This window comes from Emys orbicularis, chromosome 11 (genome assembly GCF_028017835.1).
Source record: "Emys orbicularis isolate rEmyOrb1 chromosome 11, rEmyOrb1.hap1, whole genome shotgun sequence".
NCBI lineage: Eukaryota > Metazoa > Chordata > Testudines > Emydidae > Emys > Emys orbicularis.
This window is the reverse complement of record NC_088693.1, coordinates 56,565,805-56,582,718: the sequence shown is the minus strand read 5'-3', so window position 1 is coordinate 56,582,718 and position 16,914 is coordinate 56,565,805. Positions and strand designations below refer to the sequence as shown.

Genomic DNA, 16,914 nt, shown 5'->3' with positions numbered 1-16,914 from the left:
GTGGGACGGAAAGGTGACTCTTTTAGTATCATTATATGTAATAACCGGTGTCACATTGCAAAAAAAATTATGGCCATATTTTCAAACCATGGTGCATATTGTTAGACTTATGAATCCATATTAGGCACTTGACTAAAAGTTATTTGATATTCAGTGCTGCCTAGTACCTCTAGCTTGCATTCACTTCATTGGGAATTATGGGTGCTCAACAACATTGAAATTCAGGTCACTTTTAGTTAGTTGCCTAAATATAGATTTAGGAGCCTAGCTTTAGGCACCTAAGTTTGAAAATATAGGCCCATCTGTGAAAAATAATGTCAGCTGTGTGCATATATTTTATATTCTCATGTACCTCTGCCTTTCAGAGCTAGGTTTACATGCACACACACAATATCTCAGTACACACTTGCTCTCGCCCTCTTTTACTAAGAAAATTCTAAACTGTAGTGAACTTTGTTTTTGGTCATGGAATACAGGGAGTGGCCAATTTACTGTAGGGCCTGTTTTGAACCTGTACCTTTTCTCCTTCGTATAAACTATCAGCTCCATCCTGCATCTTGTTGCACCAGTATCTTTGGGATAAAGGGAGCTCTATTAAGAGCTCAGTTAATATAGTTTATGATCAACCAGCTTGTATCACTTCTGAGCAACATGAATCTCATGCTGTCAGAGAACTGAGTGCTGTCTTCATAGCGCTTTCAGTTTCTACTGGTTGAGGAAAAAGAAGATCGTGCCCAGCATGTACTGCTCATTGTGTGAATTTTTACACCAAAGTACATGATCTGGGCCCAAGTAAAAACATTTTAAAAATCTTATTTTTACAGCCTTTCTATCCCCACTTTACATATATTATTGTATACTAGGATGAAAGTATAACAAGCACAGCGTCTAAACTCAACAAGTTTATGGTCAAGGAAACAGAATGAAGGGCTTATCAAGGAGACTATTAAAACACACTGATTTTCTATCAAGCCCTTACACCAGTTAGAGCAGCCTAGGAACTATCAACCAACTAAGCAGAGCTAGAGCACATTGTGATCTGGCTTCTCGTTCTTGTCCCTAACATGTTCCTTCCTAGCTGCAGGGATGGTGGCTTAAGACTGGCTCCATGCCCACTGGAGGCTCCCCCACACCAGGAGAATCCCTAGGTAGGAAGAGACAATCAGTCTTCACTTTGCACCACTTGAGTGGAATAAAGGGGGTGGGATAGAGTAGAGAATCTACCCAACTGTGGTTTTAAGTGTCCATTTCTTAGTGCCAATTTTATCTCCGCAGCTATGAGGTGTGTCTCACATAAACAGCTTGACTAAAGTATTTTGGAAGGTCAACTAAAACATGTACATGGGGATCACTAGAATTTTCCCCACACTCGTATAGTGCTTATGCCGCCTTCATCTCTCTTCTTTTAGTAGAAAGGGGAAACCTGTGTCTATGTTCTTCGTATCAGCCTTCTGAAATTTCAAACAATAAAAAGCGCCCTATCACTTTGAATAAACACAAATGTATATAAAAAATTGATTTGCCTTCACCTTTTACATTTCAAATGTCTGGGTTATATTATTGTAACAGTTTTGATTGGCTGTTGTGAGAGAACACAACAAGATAGAAATTCTGTTTAAAATTTAGAATAGTTGCAACAGTTTGCAACATGAGGTAAGTGGGCCATGTCTTACACATACCTGCTTTTTTGGCTGTGGCATGCAGTCTAAGCTATCCCATATGTGTTTTCAGTAAACCTGAACATGTCCATTGGCTTCACTATGCAGAGTGTGCTTAAAGGAACTATGGTTAGGAATCTTATAGCTCTGTTCACTTAGGGCTAAATCCTGTCATCTAGCATGCAAAGGGTGGGGGGAGAAGATATTTGAAATGAGCCTCTTTTCCTACACCCCACCTCTACACAACTAGCAAGAAATGTTGCATTTGCGCTGTATAATAGTAAATTGAAATGTACAGCCAGATAACACAACAGCCCTTGCATCATGTCCCCAAGGGAGCATAGTTTGTATTAGTGGGAGTATCTAGATTTGTGTCTGCTAGTGCCCATTCTGCCATCAGTGCATATGTGGGGGTGCATGTTGTTCCTGCCCAGAGGAGCAAAAGAATGTTCCCCACAGTGTGTTGTCCAGCTGTTGTCAGAAATCTGCCCTGTGCCAGCAAGATTCCTGTGGCAGAGGGCACAACAGGCATCAGGCTTTCCCCCCAGATACAATTTAATAATACTTAGTATTTACACAGTGCTTTAATTTTTCAAAGTACTGTACAAACATTATCTAATTAGTCCTTAAAAAACCCTGTGATATACATGTCAGTATCATCTCCAGTTCACACAGGAGAACCAGGTACAGATAGATTGAGACTTTGCAGACCACACTGCAGATCAGTGGCAGAGCCAAGATTAGACATCACAAATTTAATCTTAACCACCAGATCCCAAAAGGCTGATTAAATGAAAGTGTCATGGTCAGTTGCATATTCTACATGTGTGTTTACATGAGATATGGAAAATAGGTGCACACTCTCTGATTTGTACATTAGACAGACCCTTTACATGTGGGGAGAAGACATGCTGCCATGAGTATATTGTGCTACAGCACATCTCTTTTCTGGGGAGGTGATTAAGAAGAGGGAGATGGGGAACCTGAATTGAACCATAAGGATTCCATTTTCAAAGTGGTGTCTTTATCATTGTGCATTTATGTACTTTTTCCCCTTTATATCAAAGAGGCTGATGTAAAATCAAAGGAGAGTGAACTCATTTCAATTTAAGTTATTTTCTTTTGAGAGGGAGAGACAGACAAAGATAAAAATCTTAAAACAGCACTTAAAGGGCTTTTTAAATCTAAAAACTACCATCATGGTTTCGGTGTTTAATTCCAATCTGAGTCACACATTGATATGATTGAACAACATTGTCCCTTCCTTCTCTTCATCCGCCAAACGTATAGTGAAAAAACTAGGAACTGTGAGAACTCTAAAGTGAACTAAAGGACTTGCAGCAGGTGTTACTGCTGGAGAGTGTCAAATTCCAGTCAAAACAATCTCCTCTCTAGAGTCCACAGTTGTGCAGTGGGATAGAAAACATGATACTGACAACTGTATCTGGGGTTGTAAGTGAGAAGAGTGGTTCTGCCTTCTGTAAACATTGCTTGATTTTCAGAGAGGCTGAGCACCCACATCTCCAACTGAGAGTAGAAAGTACTAAGCACCTCTGAAAATTAGACCATCAGCCTATTACGCAAGAGTATTTGAACTAGTGAACATGAAACAATTCTTTCTATCTGTGCAAAAGCTGTGGGTCATCTCCAGCACAAAATAAAATGTGCCTCCAAAAGTACTCGTTTGTGTTTCTGCTAATTCAACTGGAAAATGTGACTATATTGAGCCATCACAGTTTGAGCACAACTCCCCAGTGTGACCAGGGGGAATTCTGCTAAAAACTGATGGCATTGTATGGCCCCTCGCTGCACACAGTTTGATTTACTTTGGGATGGGATAAGGATAATATTAGTGTCTGAGGCCTTGTCTACACAAGAAAAGTGTTCTGTTTAACTAAGGCTAGGTCTACACTACAGCGGGGGTCCGACCTAAGATACGCAACTTCAGCTACGTGAATACCGTAGCTGAAGTTGCGTATTTTAGGTCGGCTTACCTGGCTGTGAGGACGGGGGAAAGTCGACCGCTGCCGCGCTGCCGCCGACTCCGCTGCCGCCTCTTGCCGTGGTGGATTTCTGGAGTCGACGGCAGAGCGATCAGGGATCGATTTTATCGCGTCTTCACTAGACGCGGTAAGTCGATCCCCGATAGACCGATTGCTACCCGCCGGATCGGCGGGTAGTGAAGACAAGCCCTAAAAGTGTGATTTTTAAACTGGTTTTGTTAAACTGGAACAAGCCTCCACATGAACATTTATTTTGCTCTAAACCACACTTATTTCAGTTTAGCTTAAATTGATTAGGAATACGTTACTCTTAAACCAAAATAAAAGTGTTCACACAGGTTTGCACTATTTTAACCAAATTGGGTTAACAATTGATTTAAGTTAAACCAGTGCAACTCTTTCATGTAGACAAGGCCTGAATCCCAATTTAGAAAGAGAGTTTTTATTCTCAAAAAGAACAGGAGTACTTGTGGCACCTTAGAGACTAGCAAATTTATTAGAGCATAAGCTTTCGTGGGCTACAGCCCACTTCTTCGGATGCATATAGAGTGAAACATATATTGAGGAGATATATATACACACATACAGAGAGCATGAACAGGTGGGAGTTGTCTTACCAACTCTGAGAGGACAATTAAGTAAGAGAAAAAAACTTTTGAAGTGATAATCAAGATAGCTCAGTACAGACAGTTTGATAAGAAGTGTGAGAATACTTACAAGGGGAGATAGATTCAATGTTTGTAATGGCTCAGCCATTCCCAGTCCTTATTCAATCCTGAGTTGATCGTATCTAGTTTGCATATCAATTCCAGCTCAGCAGTCTCTCATTGGAGTCTGTTTTTGAAGTTTTTCTGTTGTAAGATAGCCACCCGCAGGTCTGTCATTGAATGGCCAGACAGGTTAAAGTGTTCTCCCACTGGTTTTTGAGTATTATGATTCCTGATGTCAGATTTGTGTCCATTAATTCTTTTGCGTAGAGACTGTCCGGTTTGGCCAATGTACATGGCAGAGGGGCATTGCTGGCACATGATGGCATATATCACATTGGTAGATGTGCAGGTGAACGAGCCCCTGATGGTATGGCTGATGTGATTAGGTCCTCTGATGATGTCACTTGAATAGATATGTGGACAGAGTTGGCATAGCCTAGATCAATCCACACAAGCGGTCCATTTCCTGGACACTACTGTGCTAATAAGCCATGGTCACATAAATACCACCCTATACCGGAAACCTACTGACCGCTACACTTACCTACATGCCTCCAGCTTCCATCCAGGACACACCACACGATCCATTGTCTACAGCCAAGCTCTAAGATATAACCGCATTTGCTCCAATCCCTCAGATAGAGACAAGCACCTACAAGATCTCTATCAAGCATTCTTAAAACTACAATACCCACCTGCTGAAGTGAAAAAACAGATTGACAGAGCCAGACAGGTACCCAGAAGTCACCTCCTACAAGACAGGCCCAACAAAGAAAATAACAGAACACCACTAGCTGTCACCTTCAGCCCCCAACTAAAACCTCTCCAGCGCATCATCAGAGATCTACAACCTATCCTGAAAGATGATCCTTTACTCTCACAGATCTTGGGAGACAGACCTGTCCTCGCTTACAGACAGCCCCCCAACCTAAAGCAAATATTCACCAGCAACCACACATCACTGAACAAAAACACTGACCCAGGAACCTATCCTTGTAACAAAGCCCGATGCCAACTCTGTCCACATATCTATTCAAGTGACATCATCATAGGGCCTAATCACATCAGCCATACCATCGGGGGCTCGTTCACCTGCACATCTACCAATGTGATATATGCCATCATGTGCCAGCAATGCCCCTCTGCCATGTACATTGGCCAAACCGGACAGTCGCTACGCAAAAGAATTAATGGACACAAATCTGACATCAGGAATCATAATACTCAAAAACCAGTGGGAGAACACTTTAACCTGTCTGGCTATTCAATGACAGACCTGCGGGTGGCTATCTTACAACAGAAAAACTTCAAAAACAGACTCCAACGAGAGACTGCTGAGCTGGAATTGATATGCAAATTAGATACGATCAACTCAGGATTGAATAAGGACTGGGAATGGCTGAGCCATTACAAACATTGAATCTATCTCCCCTTGTAAGTATTCTCACACTTCTTATCAAACTGTCTGTACTGAGCTATCTTGATTATCACTTCAAAAGTTTTTTTCTCTTACTTAATTGTCCTCTCAGAGTTGGTAAGACAACTCCCACCTGTTCATGCTCTCTGTATGTGTGTATATATATTTCCTCAATATATGTTTCACTCTATATGCATCCGAAGAAGTGGGCTGTAGCCCATGAAAGCTTATGCTCTAATAAATTTGTTAGTCTCTAAGGTGCCACAAGTACTCCTGTTCTTTTTGCGGATACAGACTAACACGGCTGCTACTCTGAAACCAGTTTTTATTCTGTTCCCTTTTTGTCGTCTTCCTTTTCATCAGGAAGGGTTATTGGAGGTATAGATGCAGACACAGCTCTTACGCTCTATTAATAAAGCCAGACAGATCATTAAATTGTTGCCAAACCGATTAAAAGTTACTCTGATCTTTCTATTTTGTAAGATGTATAACTTTATCATTGTTTTTACTATCCCTGTATAATTCCTGGTCAACTATGCATCTGCTATATTTTGTATATCTGTACAGTGGGGAATATAGATTTATTATATCTTTTGTGCTACATTAAGATATATGTAAGTAGCTTATTTGTATGTATGAACACATGCATACTGAGTAACACTTGTGCATAATGTCCATGTTTTCTGTTCATTCAATTCCTTTAGTGTCCTCAAATCCAGAAGTTATCAAGATCAGTTCTGTGTTGGATATAGCAACAAAAGTGGAAGAATATTACATCAAAGGATATGTTGTAGGAGCAATTCATCCTATTATATTACCTGTTGGGCGAAGAAAGCACTTTCCTGCAAGTTATTTGTATCGAGTGGTACTATCACGACTCAAATTAAGGTAAAATTTGCAGAGGAGAAAAATTATTTGAATTAAATGACATAGAACACATTGCTTCATTAATATTTTTAAAATTTGCAAATGGCTTTTCAACATGCATTCCTTGTAACTTTTAATACTAATCAGGACATTAGAAAGCACCTTCAAGGATGAACCAAGGGCTGAATGCTCAAAAGCAGTGTTTCTCAAACTGGGGTCGCCACTTGTGTAGGAAAAGCCCCTGGCGGGCCAGGCTGGTTTATTTATCTGCTCCGTCCGCAGGTCCGGCCGATCGCGGCTCCCACTGGCCGCGGTTCGCCACTGCTGGCCAATGGGAGCTGCTGGAAGCGGCAGCCAGTTAGTCCCTCGGCCCGCGCCGCTTCCAGCAGCTCACATTGGCCTGGAGCAGCGAACCGTGGCCAGTGGGAGCCGCGATCGGCCGGACCTGCGGACAGGGCAGGTAAACAAACCGGCCCAGCCTGCCAGGGGCTTTCCCTACACAAGCGGCGACCCCAGTTTGAGAAACACTGCTTAAAAGGATTTAGGTGTTGTGCATCACAATGCCAAACTTTTGGGCACCTGAATAAATCACTGCAATTCAAAGTCTGAATTATGCACCTAGGCTCCTGTACATGAATGGGGAGAGATAGGCACCTTAGAATGCCATTCACAAAGGCCAGCAGGCTCTGCAGGGAACAGCATAAACTAGCAAATGGGAAATGCTGACCAGAGGTGTGTGTTCTAAGCCCCACTTCTCACAGAGATAAGCACCTAAGACTAGGCTACAGGGAAGCACGTATCTCTGTAAGTCAGGAAAACCTCTTTTGAGTTAGGGCACCTATGCCATTTTAGCAAGAAGATGGATGTCAATCTGTCCTGCAGTGGCTCAAGAGCATAAGTACCCAACCTCAGGGGAGACTGTCAAGAAGCAGGGCACAAACCCCACATTGGTTGTGAGTTCTATAATTAGATTTCACCAACCAGTTACCAAGTGTAAACTCCTCATGTACTATAACAGTTTTAACATGGAGCCACATACATTCCCCTTGGGTACTCCGATCTGTCTTGCTGCCCAGGTAAGTCTACCTTTGATAGATGGTCCTTTACACCAAGGATCACAGCAATGTTAAGGTTGCTCCCAGTCTCAAAGGACCAGTCACTTACCCCCAGTCAATTGCACCTTAGATCTCACACCAAAGACAATGCTTGTAGCCAGTCCTATAATAAACAATCTAAAGATTTATTGTACAGGAAAAGGAAATGAGAGATCTTTACAAGGCTAAACCAGATGACATGCACACAAAATGAGTTACAATCTTAAGTTTCAAAAGATAATAGAAGCAAACTCCATATGTCCTTTAGGGCTAATCCAGGCTAAGCACTGGGGTTCTCTTGCTTATGCCTAGAAAACCTTACCCCTCAGAGTCCAGCATAGAGATACAATTAAACTAACTTCTTGTTAGGAGTTTTTATTCCCTTCCCCACTTGAGCTCTGAGCTGCAAACTCAGCGGATGGGAGGAATTCACTTGCATGACTCATCTTTATGGGAGAGAAATCAACAAATTGTTTCATTGTCTAATGTTCCACAATCCTTCGTCTGGTGTTGATGGGTCTTCCCTGCTGGGCAGGACACGACACCTTCCCTGCTGGGCAGGACACCAGCATTTCACACTAGTAATGTCTCTCTCCTGTCTGGTGATTTACACAGTTACAGAGGCTTACAATACAAATGCTCAATTATCTTCTTATAATATGGGATACAGATGTTAAGTGAGATTAATGCATGCAGCAGCTTACAAGCATTCCATAAAGTCTAAGCACTAAACACATTCTTTTCATTCTAATACCTATTTTAACAATACTAACACACAGGTGAGCCAAACTGATTCCAGCTACGTACGTGTCAGTATTCAATTGAGGCATGGGGCTCTTGGCTGGTCTGCCAGCATCATACTGGGGTGGGTAGGGAGGACCACCCTCGTAACATATAATCCAGTGGTTAGGGTACTCTCCTGGGAGGTGGTAGGCCCCCTGCTCCAGTCCCCCCTCCACTTATGGGGGAGAAGCAATTTAAACACGGATCTGCCACTCAGAATGAGTGCTCTAACCAGTGGTCTGTGGGATATTCTGATGTAGGGAGTCTCTCCCTTTCTCCTGTTAAAGCTGTTGCACTGTGGATAAATACTGAAAGACCCACTGGATCAGGGGGACTAGATCCTGGGTTTTCCACATTGTGGATGAGTGGTCTAACCAGAGTCACTCAGGCTTGTGCTCTCCAGCCTAAATAACAGGGAGAGACAAGCAAGCAGGAGCACGCACAAGCATGAGAATGACTATAGCCTGGTGTTTCGACCACTCACCAAGTAAACAGGGTGTAAATCTACCCCTCACTAGCCTGCTGCACCCTAAGTGTCCATGTGGACCCTGCTACTGTGCATCTACCCCACCTCCAAACAGAAGTAGCCCAAAATCTCTCTCTCTGGGCTTTTTCTCAGAGCCACGTTCCCAATGCTTGTTCTGGCTGTGTTTGACTTTTTGCTGCTTCTCTGTTTTTCCTGACTCTCTCACACAGAGACACATCATTCCAAACCCTCTCCCCCCATCCACCTCTGAGTTTATCAGACCACTGTGGAACCTGCTTGGGCCACATGATTCAGCTTCTGCTGCAGCCTTGCCTTTGTTTTGGGCAGAGGCCTCTGATGTTTCAGCTCTCTGGTTCCACAAAGAAACATAATTGTTTCTAACATTTATCCCAAATGAGTGGCAGCTGTTACACCCACCAGTTTCAACAGGGTTTAACCCAACCCAAAACATTAGTTACCTTGTGAGTATACATTGCAAGTATTGATTTAAACAAAAACAAACTGAAAAAAGCTGTAGTGTGCCTTCTATGGAACAATTAGTAACTATTAAGACATGCTAGCTTAAAAATACCCAGTTACAAGCTTCTCTTCCAGTTGCCTCAATCCCACATTCATTCATGGATGCTTAGATTTACAGAGCAACAGTGAATACTTCCTGCCTTGTCTTAAACTTAAAACAAAGAGAGTCCTTAGGTTACAAGGTTGCAAGTTGGTCACTCTCCTGTTTGTCCTAGCTATTAAGGAGCAAACAGATGTGCCTGTAGTGGGCATTCTTTGGTAAGTTGCCTTCAATCAGCGCCTGGAGGAGTGAATTCATTTGCAATGTGATTCTACACTGAAATGTGACACTGTAAAATTATATTGTGGGTTCAGTTTTCTCTCAATGCTTGCAGGCCAAACTGGCTCAACTGACTCATAAAATCATACATTTTCTCATAATCAACCATGCATACTAAACTTGGGATCTGATAATCAAGCTATGTTAATTCTGACTTATACAGCATCTTAAGTCAAAGTTTCTACAATCTAGCTAAAGGTTCTGCTGATACACAAGTCAGGAAACAACCCAATTTACTCTCATATAGCTGGAAAGAGGAGGAGGAAAGAGTAGTGAAAACTGTGGCTGATATTCTGTACCTCTAGGAGATGCAGCACAGAAAACTTTATACTGCTTTTGCACCCTCCCTCTTCAGGCCTCTGAGGACCAGGAGTTGCTCTAAATTACAGGGCCCCTGCCTGACCACTGCAGCATATATTTGCCATTGCAGGAGGGAGAATCCCTCCCCACACTCCTTTCTCTACATCCTTGCACTATGGGGATTCTTTTACTGCATGCTTCCCCCTGTCCTGAAACCCCTGAAAAGCTCTTGCATGCTCCACCAGTATCCATGAGTTTGAGTAAGATGGTCTGGGGGAGAAGGTACCCCCTCCTGATACCTCCCCACAAGAATCAGTATTTACACTCTGTGCTGTGGATCCCTGTGAACACATCTCCTACAGCTGTGTTTGTCCAATGAAAATATTGACAATTTAAATTGACAATGTATGTACCGTATTGCAATTCTTAAAGACATTTTTCCAAGTAAGCAACTGAATACTAAACATACTGTGTAGCTAAATATCTCTATTAAAGTTATTTTAGTCACTCCATGTATGCTTTTTTAAGAAGAGATCTTTAATCTATAACTATACAACACTGATTATACCATGTAATTACTTGATATAAATTGTAAAATATTGTGTTTGGAAATGACAAATCTGAACAGGGTACTGTGTATGTAGAACTCCAGAATCATGGCTATATTTTTGAGATTAAAATGACACTGTCTAGAACTATTAGCATTTTATGTATATTCACATACATTTATTTACATTCGATAGTGTAAGCTAAGGTTTGTAACATTGTATGTTTCTATTATTTGAGAACACGGGATTTATTTGCTATGAAAACAATGCCTTTTCACTAAAGTACTTTAATGTTTCAAGAAATGGGTACAAACTTATACTCATATTTAATATAGTTTTTGTTTGTACTTTCACGATAAGTCACAGTGCCTGATATTTTGTGTAAACATGGGGAAGGATCACTTCTAAGCAGAAGTGTGAAAAAAGTATTGCCAAGATTTCATTCATAACTTTTTTCAAAAAAGAAAAGAATTCTACATGCAAGCATTTTGTGCAAGTTAGCAGCAAGCTGCTGACAAAGTCTGCTTTCTTTCTGTGTTCCAGCCCGAAGCATACAGCACTTAGAAGACAAAGACACCCCAGGCTTTTGATTGAGGAATGTCCTTTAATGTATGAAACACTGACAAATGAGGTAGTGAAAGGAATGTTAGAAAAGGTATGGCAGTTTTTGACAAAAAATTTAACTTCTCTGCTCACAGGATTCTTAACTGTAACGTATGTATTTACATTTACAGGTGAATTATTTTTCAATTTGCAAATTTTGACCTTGTTTTCTGGCTTATAAAAACTACCAAGGCACTCGTTTAAGTAAGAAGGAAGTGTTGCTTTTTCCCTTTCAGCACTTCTGATTTTGTTTAGCACTCTGTCTTGAACCCATTGAACTCAAACGGAGATTTCCACTGATGTCAGTGGGAGCAGGTTCTGACCTTTATTTTGTTGTTTTTCATGGTTTAGGCAACAGTAATCAAACTTTCTGTTGGGATATGCACATATAGTAGCTCCTTCTAGAATTTTGATGTAATATTGTATTAAAGTAAAATCTGAAAATGCATATTTATTTGTTCCTTGTTAAGTAATATACTCAAATAAAACTGACATCTGTAGATGGATTTTCTAAGCAAGGACAAATAGACTGTCTCATCTCATTCCGTAAATTACAATAGGCATGCAAAAGTGTTGCTTTTATAGAAGTATTTACCTTTGATTACTTATGCAGTAAATCTTTTCAAAACTAAAGAACATTAAACTTCCACTCTAATAAACTTTGTCTCTCACTTCCTCTGCTAAGTTGAAGACAAGAAAGTTTTGTTATTACAAAAATTATAGTAATATAGTTGTCTAAATTAGTTGCTAGGGAAAGTTTAAAGGAAGAGCATCTTTAAAATATTTTAAGATCGTTGAGGTTGTGGCTGAGAGAGCTATTTAGAGATTTTAAATGGCTGTATTAGAAGTACTCTGTGAAGTAATCAGAATTTAAAATGAGACAGTTTCATGTTTATACCAATTTGCTTTGGTAAGTCCGATATACGTTAATACCAAATAAATATATTAAATTATAAATAAACTTAAAATAAGCATTTGTTCAGTCTTGTACAAGGAAATCTGAAGTATAAGCATTAGAAGAAATATTTTTATTAGTCAAAAAAATTATCCTTGAATTCAAATCTTTCCAGTATTTTAAAAAATGATTGAGTTGATAACCCATGGTTAAATCTTTTAAAAAGTTAAAAATGTAGTAATTTGGAGGGGGGATGTCTCTTGTGCTTCTAAATCCTTTAGGCACTTTTAAAAATCTCCCCCAACATTACTTGCTGCCCTCAAGATAATTTTGGTTCTGTTGCAAAATGGATACCATTTTTTATCCCAAGTGGCTGCATTTTAGTGGGTTGTGAAGTTCACAGACATGTAATAAAATGTTTGTTATTCTTCTACATGAAAGGTGCTATATACATTTAAGTTGGTATTACTAACTAGTATTTGAACACATTTCTTGGGCGAATCATAGAAGCTACCCTGTTTGCAGAATTCCTATTGACTTCAATGCATGGAGAGCTTGCAGAATTAAGCAAACTGATATTTGCCTTAAAATATATAACTTGAGAACTCCACAATCCTTAAGTACATTGTGTCTTGGATATATTTGCTTGCAAATCAACATCTTCATTTATGGAATATGTGTGACATATTGTCAACCTGTACATTCACAAAGTTTCAAAATAACTCTATTTTATACATGCAGGTCAATGAAGCTGCTAAAAGAGGGAAGAAGTTTGTTGGATTTATAACACAGCATTTTCCTCAACCTAAATTCTGTAATGGCACAAACACAGATGGAAATGCAGACTCTGAATCAGCACTAGGTATAAAGAGTAGAGAGCACAGGAAATACAATTATGACGAAAACTATAAAAACTGGAATGAAGGGACTTTGAGTGGTCAGTCATCTGAGAGTGGAATAGAGGAAGAAATTCAGCCAGAAAGGGGACAGTTACAGGATGCTGATTTCTCCAGCCCTACTAAACCAAGAAAAGGAGAAGGTAATAAAACACTACCTGTCTATTGCATGAGCAGGATAATTACATTGACTTATAGCAAAAAAGGATAACAAAAATGTAAAGCAAAACTTATAGTATATTCTAGCTTATGAAATATAGGTTTTAAAGATCTCTAAGTTTAAATACATATTCATTTTTAAAGCAGCTTGACAAATAGAAAACAATACTAATTTTGTTTTCTGTAGTATGAATCCAATATTATGTAGAAATTACCTTTCTCTTTGAATATCAGGGTTGGAAAGGACCTCAGGAGGTCATCTATTCCAACCCCCTGCTCAGAGCAGGACCAATCCCCAGACAGATTTTTGCCCCAGATCCCTAAATGGCCCCCTTAAGGATTGAACTCACAACCCTGGGTTTAGCAGGCCAATGCTCAAACCACTGAGCTATCCCTCCCCCAAGAAAAAATGAACTGTTAAAACTTTAGACTGTTAAAGCATAGACAGTGAAAGCTCATTGTTTTTAATATTGCAGGCAAATAACTTTGTATGACCTATGTGTGCATAAGAAAACACAACTGTGTGTGCGTGAAAAATAGTGTCCTATCATCAAAGGATGAAATTGTGTTACAAGATTTGTTACCTTTATTAATCAGCAAGAAACTTTTAATAGGCCCCTAAGATTACACCACAATGATTCAAACTCCCTAACTTCAATTAAATTTAAGACAAATGGGACCTGTTAGGTGCTAGGGATATAATTCAAACATATTCCTCTCCATCCCATGTAATGCATAGCAGACTAATCTATTCATAGCAGACTGATTTTGGTAACATACCTTCAAGAGGTACCCTGAGGGAACTCAATTTAATGCAATAGTGAAATCAAAGAGCATAATAGATAAAGAATTTATTTACATTAGAGGAAACGTGCATAAAAAGTGGATTATACAGAAAAGTCATTGGTGAACATTTTTGTTAATGTGGCAGAAAGCTTAGTTACAAAAGGAAGTTGTAAAGATATTAAAATATACAACCCACTCTGTTTGAGAAGTCATCTAGAACACTGTGACTCTGGATGTCAGGAGTCTTTATTTTGGCGATGTGTTCACTAAGAAAGAAAGTGTGTTCTTCTTTAAGTTAGCTGATACATGGTAACTAACATGAAGTAAAATCCTAGAGAAGGCAAAGCAGCTCCTAATTTTCACACATGAACAAGTCGTGGTAAAGCTATGAGGGAGTCCAGAGTTTACCTCAACCTGATAACTCATATTACAAACTGCCATGTGTTCCCTAGGACCTCATGTTAGTTACCATGCAATAGCTAACACAAGTTAAGAACAGACCTTTTTTCTACTGAAGATGCACCCTTTGCGGGAAACAGAGAGAGGAACATGGGTTTCCCTATTAGGCCTTTTTAGTCCATTCATCCTTCCTTCCTTTCTGAGGTGATGGCTATCAACCTTGCCTGCCTGCTACCTAACAGGCGGATTTTAAAATGACTATTTAGCATAGGGAATTCTTTCATTATGTACCAGACACATTCAAATTAAATTCAAAGGCAGTTTTTCCACCCTCCTGTTAGGAAGCAAGTACCCTCCTTCATTTGAGGACTGCAAAGAAAACCTATTATTATTATTATTAAACCTGAATTCAAGTGGTTCTTGTGCAATATGCTGAGCCTTTATAACATGACCAGTTAAAGCATAACTCTTTCCTCCCAAAGTGAAGGCAGGTTTCATTAGTCTCAAAGATTAGTGGAATATAAATATTAAAATTGTAACTAAAAAGTGAGAAATCTTAGTCAGTCACAGCATTCTATACATGGATATTTTTATAACCAGTTTATCAACCAAGACATTTCCTGAATGCAAACGTTTTATGGGAATCTTAAAAGATTTCTATCCTGGATTTGTCTTACTTTTCTTCAGCTGTTAGTCACATGATCATAGAAGTTATTAGCATTTCTAAGATAATGACCATTGGAAATGTAACATCCACTCTTTTTGAACACTGCATATCACCATTAGTTCCTTAAAAAAAAAGTTACAAGCACACATTTTGAAAAAAATTCAATTAACTGCATGCCATTCTGCATGCAGATTTGCATCCTATTTTGATATGCCATGTTCATCTCAATCTTTGTGCAGGAGATACAAAATAAAATTACATGTCTGAGTGCCAAATTTTAGGAACAGCAGATGTTCAAGGTTTGAATATCTAGTTCTGATTATATTACTACTGGTATGTAATATCTCTGGCAGACATGAACATTTGCACAAAATGATAATTGCACTAAGATTTTGTACTTCCTATTAACAAATATGAAAGCATGAAGCAAAAACATTAACTGCGTTAAGTTGTGTTACTTAACAGTACTGGTAAAGATAAAGCAGTATAAGCCCCTGGTATGGATGCAGTTATACTGGTATATAGGGGGTTATACTGTACAGGAACAATACCATTATAAGCACCTTTATACAGCTATAACTGCATCCACACTAGAGGAGTTGTACTCGTGTAGTTATATCAGTAAATCTGTCTGTCTTCTCACACCCTAACCAACATAGTTATACTAGTACAAAAACTGTGTGGTAAACCAGGCCTTAAATGATCTGGTCAGTTGGACCATCTAAAATTGAGTGTGAAGACAAACTATTTTTATGGATGCATGTGTTGTGTGTTAACGCAATACTACAAGTAAGGGTCAACTCACCAATGGGCCCCTCCATCAAGGCTGGATATGGCATAACAGACTCTTCTCCTCTGGGATCCCCTGCTGATGACCACTCCAGCCCTAGAGTGATTCACCTTTTCTCATGACTCAGCCCTCTAGCCAGGTCACGTTTAATCACACCCCGTCTGGGATAATAGATAGTCCAACAAAAACAAATGTCCGATCCCTCCATCCAGTCCGCCACACACAATTCTGAGCCCAGTGGTCTGTACACTATTTTCTCAGAGCTTCTAGTTGTCCATATTCCCTTCTCATGGGCTTCACACCACCTTGCCAGTGTCTGGAAGGAGAACCCAGGCCTGCCCTCTACACTGCGTTCCAGTCCAGGGTCTCTAGGACAGGCAGTCAAAGTTCACTCCACCAGTGCCTGCTGCAACCTCCCTTGGCTTCTCAGGCCAGATCCACAAAGATACTTAGGTGCCAAGTCCCATTTTGTGGCACCACTATGATCCACGACACACACACCACACCACCTTCCCCCGTATGTTCCTAAACTCTTTCAGCACCTACATTTTTGCAGTAAAAGTTCTCTAGCTGCCTACATTTCTGCTTCTGGGCATGCACATTCCTGTCTCACTCTAGGCACCAGGATGCCTCTCTCCCACCTAAATCTCAGAGCAGTCCACAAACAAGGGGAAGATAGGTGTGCCTCTGCCTAACTCATGTGTAGGGTCCAATCCAGTAGGCATGGTCAGAGACCACCTAAGTCCACACACGACAGTGGCAGGGGGTGGGAGGGACAAGGAGGAGCTCCCTTATTACTTTAAGCCCAGTGGTTAGGGTACCCGCTGGCATGTGCCCACCTCTGCCAGATGAGGAGAAGGGATCTGAACAGTAATCTGCCACCTCTCAGGTGAGTGCTTTACCCACTGGGCAATAGCAATTCTCACTCTCATCCCAATTAATTGTTATGCAGTTGTTTAACTAAAGTTCAGCAACTTCAATAGGAGAGATTGAAGGAGATCTACATCAGAATAT

At 40.2% G+C, this 16,914-nt stretch overlaps 1 protein-coding gene across 1 annotated transcript in view; it reads left to right on the top strand.

Moving 5' to 3' along the window:
* The window catches only part of RFTN2 (raftlin family member 2), a 58,703-nt gene that overhangs the window by 1,582 nt on the left and 40,207 nt on the right, over positions 1-16,914 (top strand). Inside the window, exons 2-5 of the mRNA XM_065413834.1 lie at positions 6,493-6,676; positions 11,249-11,360; positions 12,945-13,242; positions 14,524-14,532. Of these exons, the coding sequence (XP_065269906.1) occupies positions 6,493-6,676; positions 11,249-11,360; positions 12,945-13,242; positions 14,524-14,532 (603 nt within the window). The remainder of the gene's footprint in view (positions 1-6,492; positions 6,677-11,248; positions 11,361-12,944; positions 13,243-14,523; positions 14,533-16,914) is intronic.